The sequence below is a fragment of the Neophocaena asiaeorientalis genome, unplaced genomic scaffold, assembly GCF_003031525.2.
Source record: "Neophocaena asiaeorientalis asiaeorientalis breed wild unplaced genomic scaffold, Neophocaena_asiaeorientalis_V1.1 scaffold473, whole genome shotgun sequence".
Classification (NCBI taxonomy): Eukaryota; Metazoa; Chordata; class Mammalia; order Artiodactyla; family Phocoenidae; genus Neophocaena; species Neophocaena asiaeorientalis.
In genome coordinates this window covers 1,366,403-1,372,071 of record NW_020174935.1, presented here as the reverse complement: position 1 = coordinate 1,372,071, position 5,669 = coordinate 1,366,403, and the positions used below count along the sequence as shown (strand labels likewise).

Sequence of the window (5,669 nt, the reverse complement as noted above, 5' to 3'; positions counted from 1 at the left end):
CTGTGGGTGCAGGAGGGGGGGCGGGTGGGGGAGAAAAGGAAAGCTGGGAAGAAACCTGGTGGGGGACAGTCATTCCCTCCACCCCAACCAGCACCCAGCTCCGTCCTGGTCTCTGCCCTCTATCCCTTAAGTGGTGCTGGAGAAGGGCAAGGGGAGACAGCACCCTAACAGCCAGAAACGAGTGACCCACATTCTTGGGGGAGGGGAAGGGGGAACTGGAGGTAAATGCGACTGATGAGACTTTCCTCTTCTGGTATCAAATACACAAAACCTTACACGACCACAGGAGTGTTTGCTCCTCCCAAGCCATTTCTTGAGATTTTTTTCCAACAACACTGCAGTGAGCTGACTCAGAGCCCCAAGGCACCACTTATCAGTCCCTGCACTTCATCTCTGTCTCCAAGGAGCAAGGGCCCCGCCACACATGTGAGCCCCTTCTCCCAAGATGACCCCTAACACAGGGTCTGCACTCACTGGCTGAATGTGTCTGTTAAAGGACAGATGTATGGGGGACGCTCGGGGCGAGGCGCGAGCAGGCTACACAAGTGTATGCGGAGACGGACCCAAGAATACAAAAGTCACACCAGGCAAAAACCGCCAGGAGAGACGCCAAAATTATTAGCTGTCTCCCCTATACCTTATCTTTAGTTTCCAAGTTTTCTATGCAAAGCACGTAGAAAGAATATTTCATGATGTTTCATATACGTTAATATTATAAGAAAAAAATGAAATAATTAAGACAAACGTTTCTTTCTGCTACCTTCCAGAATCACAATAAAAACATCATAATTATTTGAAAAAGAATGGTAAAGAAGATCACGACAATAAAAGATATACAGCCATTTCTGGAAGATGGAACAGCGGGGATCCAAGGGCCTGCAGAGGGGGTTGATGAAAGAGAACTAGTCTTTGCTGGAAACTGCCGGCAGGCCAGGAAACAGACCTCTGGAAACATCCATAGGTGGGTGGAAGGCAAGGCAGAAAGTAGGGGGACAGACTCAACTCCAGGCTCCCTCCCCACCGACACAACCCTCCATGACCCCTTCTCTAGGGAACACGGCGGACACGGAACGCCACCACCCCAGCGCCGGCCACTGGCCTCCCTGCCCACATCCTGCTGGAGCTTCAGCAGCGGACATTTCCCAGACCGTTGTTGCCTAGAGCCCGTGCTCCGCAACAAGAGAAACCACCGCAGTGAGAGGCCCGTGCACCACAAGGAAGAGTAGCCCCCGCTCGCCGCAACTAGAGAAAGCCCGTGTGCAGCAGCGAAGACCAAACAGAGCCAAAAATAAATAAGTAAATAAATAAATTTTAAAAATAATAATAAACTATACGGGAGGACGTGCAGAGGTCATATGCAAACACGATACCATTTAAAAAGAAAGACAAAAAAACAGCAGTTACTATGCTCCGAGCTCTCTGAGGGCGGGGTCTCTGTTTTCTTGCTTTCTTATCTCTAGTGGCTACGAAAGAGCCTGGCCAGGCCCTCAGAAAATATTTCCCGAAGATAATATCTGTTGTACTGATACTGATTTAACCAAAATTGACACGATATCTATGTTGGGAAGATAGATAGATAGGTCTTGGAAGAAAGCTAAATTTTTAGCTCCTAGACTGAGAGAAGCTGACATAGAACAAAAACTAACAGGCTAAGCATCTTACTGAGGAAAATGGGACCTCATACCTGAATCAACAGCTAAAAGGGTGGGAAGCGGTGTTGCTTCTGGGATTGGGGTGGGGGAAGGGCGGTGAGAAGGCTCGAGCAGAGGGGATTGCTTATTTGACACTAGCCTTTTAGTACTCTTGACTTGTTCAAAGCAGGTCAGACAGCCTTTGATTAAAAATAAAATTGACTTTTGAGAAAAATCAATTCTATTATTTTATAATCACAGTTCATATTAAGAACAAACCTGGCCCCCCACAGGTGGTGAGGGGGAGATGGCAAGGAGGCCAGGCCTGGGGGAGGCCTCCCTAACACCTCCTGGGCCAGAGGAGGGCAAAGCGCTTGTAGAGGCCACACCCTAAGCAGGCAAGACCAGATGCAGGGAATCTCCATCTTCTAGGCCTTGGAAGTGACTCTTTCGCAAGATCCTCAGAGAAACTGCAGTTTCCCATCTGCCACCAATGGCTACATAGCTGAGAAGGTTAAAACATAGCTGGAATCCAGGTCAAGTTTATGTCTGAGGGGGGCAAGCTTCCTTCCAAGGCTACAGAAAGATCACTGACTCTGACCAGCCACATAATAAACGAGGCCTGTCCCCATTCCTGCGTCACAGCTGACAGAACATCACCAGGGCAGCCCTTCTTATAAGGACCACAGAATTTTCAGTATCGCTGGCAGAGCATCTGGGAGAGTGAACTGTCGTAAAAATAATCGCAGCTGCTATCGAGGGAGTGCTGCTTAAGGGCCGGACGTTGCGTGATGTCATTTTGTTTAATCTTCAGAACAACCCAAAGATGCCCAGATCTACATATTTTATATCCCCATTTTCCAGGTGAGGAAGCTGAGGCCCAGGGAGCTTAAGTAACTAGTTAATAAGCAGGGAAGCTTGCACTTGGACTCAGGCCATTGTTACTTCATAGTCTTAGTCTTCCCATTATGCTTCACTTGTGTTAGTACCAAAGGCTGATGATTTTATTGATTCACCGATGACATTTTTATTGAAGGTCCGCTATTTGCCAGGCATTGTACAAGGTGCTGACTGCAGTGAAAAAGCAAACTGGGATCCTGACCTCATAGTGCAAAGAGTCTGGAAAAGAAGTTAGATACAGAACTAATGAGCAAATCCATGAGTACAGATGGTGATAAGTGCTGAGAAGGAAAAGAACAGACTGAAATGATAGAGGAAAACAAGGGCGGACCTACTGACAGTGGGTGTTCGGGGAAGCCCCTCTGAAGAGAACGAGGAGTCGGCTGTGCAGAGGGGAGACATGAACCTTTGTCACGCCCAAGTAGGGAGGTGGCTCGCCCCCTCCAGCACCTCCCTTCCACCTCCAAAGTACTCAATACCTGGACAATATACAAGCAGGGACAGTACTGGGCTCCTCCTCCAATGCTGATCCCAATCAGGTTCTGAGCATCCTTCTGCAAGGTCACCTTCCCAGGTACAGTAGGGATTCCGCTGGAGAGAGAAGCATGTGCAGCTGAGTCCCCTGGAGAAAGGATGACTGGAGGGGATGGGGACAGACAGGCCTTCTAAAACCCCCAAGAGCCTCCAAGTGCTGCACAGCCTTTTCTCTTTCTCACTTGGCCAAAAAGATAGCATTTTGTGCTGGAATGTCACAGAGCTCTTAGAGCCATGCTGATGGGGGATCAAATCCCAATTCAGCCATTTATCAGCTGTGGGACTTGGGTAAGTAAGTCACCCACTCTGCATCTCAGTTTCCTCATCCATAAAATGGTATGGATAAAAAATGGCCACTTTATCAAAGTTCTTGGAAGAAAGTACATGGAAGGCACTTAACACCACCCCAGCTCAGAGCAGGCACTCCGTAAAAATAGGTCCCCCTTCCCTTTCTTTCATTCTCTCTCTAAGATTTGAGTCAGACTCTATCCTTGTCACCTTCTCAGGCACATATGGAACATAACAGCCACCTCCTCCAGGAAGCCTTCTCCTGTTAAGCTATCCATCACCCATCTGTCAATTGCTGTACTCAATTACCTCTCAGTTTTCACTATACATTAGCACTTATTTATGTTTTGTGGTAAATATTCTCTTATTCACTTGATAAACATTTGCTAACAACCTATTGATGCTGAGCACCATACTAAGTGCTGAGGACACAGAAAGGCATTGGACCCACTCCTTGCTCTGCGGGAGTATATATTCTATTAAGGAAACTAACTTAATTTTTGAAACTCTGCCCCACTGATCATCTACGCTGGGGAGGAAAGTATGTTTATGATATTCCTGTTCATCCTTCAAAATGTGGCTCAACTGTCACCTCCTCTAGGAAGCCTTCCCTGAACACCCCAGAAAAGGCACTGCTTGGCCTCCTCGGTTCTCCTCGTAGCCAGGTCACTCTCCATTAGCACCCTTATGGCCCTGAACTGTATTTATCCATCAATGTGTCCACAGCCCCCTACAGATGGTGAGCTCCTGGAAGGGCAGGATTCATTTCTGCTACAGTACGAGACCTAATCTGCTGACAAGCCAGGGTCTGTGGAACTGGTAAGTCCAGGCACCTGAGAGACCTGGGGCTCCTGCACTAGTGGGACTTGGGGTAACAACATACTCACAGTTTATCCTCCTCGATGTCATAATCCAAGTCTGCAAACATGGTTCCGAGAGTTTCAGTGGGCTGGCTAACTGCCCAGCTCCGCAGGGGAATGGGGAACTGGATCCGGGAAAGAAAAGAGCTTAGAGCTTAGGGAACCAGTGCCTAAATGCCAACCCCAACCCCAACCCCGGCGATCTGGGAGAGCCGGGCCCTCCCACTCCCCTCCGGACGATTGGGGTAGTCCCCGGGGTGGGGGGTGGGTAGGTGATTCTTACTAGGTACCGGGGGGACTCCAGGCCAGGGCGGGGCCTCAGATTCCAGAGCCCGCCCCACGGGTCTCCAGGCCCTTGGGAGCTCGCCTCTGTCGCTCACCGGAAGCGTCAGTACCACAGCCGGGTCCGGGCCAGGCTGGCACCTGAACCCACCTGCCGTTCCACCTGTCGGCGGCCGCGACTGTCGCGTCACTTCCGGGGGAACGCGGAAGTCCCGTCTTCCCGCACTGGGTATTTGCCTGGGTCCCTACAGGCAACCCTTCCCTCCCTGCCTCCCGGGGTTCCCAGAACGAGGAAGGAGAACAAGTATTGACGGAAGGTCCCCTTTAGCATGAAAAAGCGGAAAGAGAGGAAACGTCCGGACAGGCCGACGGCGCTCAACCCCGCCCCTTGCCCTGTGGCCGCCGCCATCTTGGTAAGGTCAGGGTTCTTCCCAGCTTCCCCAGCGGGACGCCGGGGGACCAAGCTGCCTGGCTGGTTGCCGTGGCAACGGAAGCATCCTTAGGCGGGGAGACCTCCAGAGAAGTTCAGTGGACTACAAACCCCGACACTTTCCCTTTCACATTTTCAGCACCCCGTCCTAGGGTGCCGTCACTCCTCTACTAGAATGACAGTGTCCGAGCTGGAAGGATACTTCGAGATGCCAGCCTAATAGGAGTTTTGCAGGCCAGGAAACTAAGCGCCAGAGAGGGGAAGAGTGTCCAGAGCAACTCACAGTTAATATAAGATCCAGATCTCGACCCTGAGACTCCTGCCACCTAGTTCAGTGCCCGTCTTAACACCTGCACACCTGTGGTCAGCGGCTCTGCTATTGACAGATTGGATTCCCTTCCCTTTCCTTTACGAGCCTCCTTTCTCCAAATGCAAACTAACAGCACTGAGGCTGAGGCTTTCCGTGATATTTAGTGAAAGACTCCTCACACCCCCGCTCCTTCCTTAGTCTTGAGCAGCTCCCCTGGGGTCCCCTTGAGAGTAACAGCCCCTGTGTACTTGAGGCTCAGGGAACGCCATCAGTGCTTCCCAGCCGAAGGGTCCAAATCTCATCTCCCCAACAACCTCTGCTGCCACTGGTATTGTGTAAAGTAAGTTCCCCGGAGCGGGCTGGTACTCCCAGAGACCCAGCGCTGGCATCTGCCTCATCCAGGCAGCATGGGCCCAGGCCTGTCCAGCTTCCTC

The 5,669-nt window shown here is 50.8% G+C and overlaps 1 protein-coding gene across 3 annotated transcripts in view; it reads right to left on the bottom strand.

The window, feature by feature from the left end:
• Window positions 1-4,814, bottom strand: part of PICK1 (protein interacting with PRKCA 1) — a 16,297-nt gene extending 11,483 nt beyond the window's left edge. Inside the window, exons 1-4 of one of the 3 annotated variants that reach the window (XM_024761591.1) lie at window positions 4,497-4,814; window positions 4,241-4,338; window positions 3,006-3,122; window positions 2,941-2,945 (exon numbers count right to left, since the gene is read on the bottom strand). In XM_024761591.1, the coding sequence (XP_024617359.1) occupies window positions 2,941-2,945; window positions 3,006-3,122; window positions 4,241-4,281 (163 nt within the window). In that variant the 5' untranslated portion in view covers window positions 4,282-4,338; window positions 4,497-4,814. The remainder of the gene's footprint in view (window positions 1-2,940; window positions 2,946-3,005; window positions 3,123-4,240; window positions 4,339-4,496) is intronic. The other 2 variants (XM_024761592.1, XM_024761593.1) reach the window with 2 other exon arrangements.
• Between the last annotated feature and the right edge of the window lie 855 nt (window positions 4,815-5,669).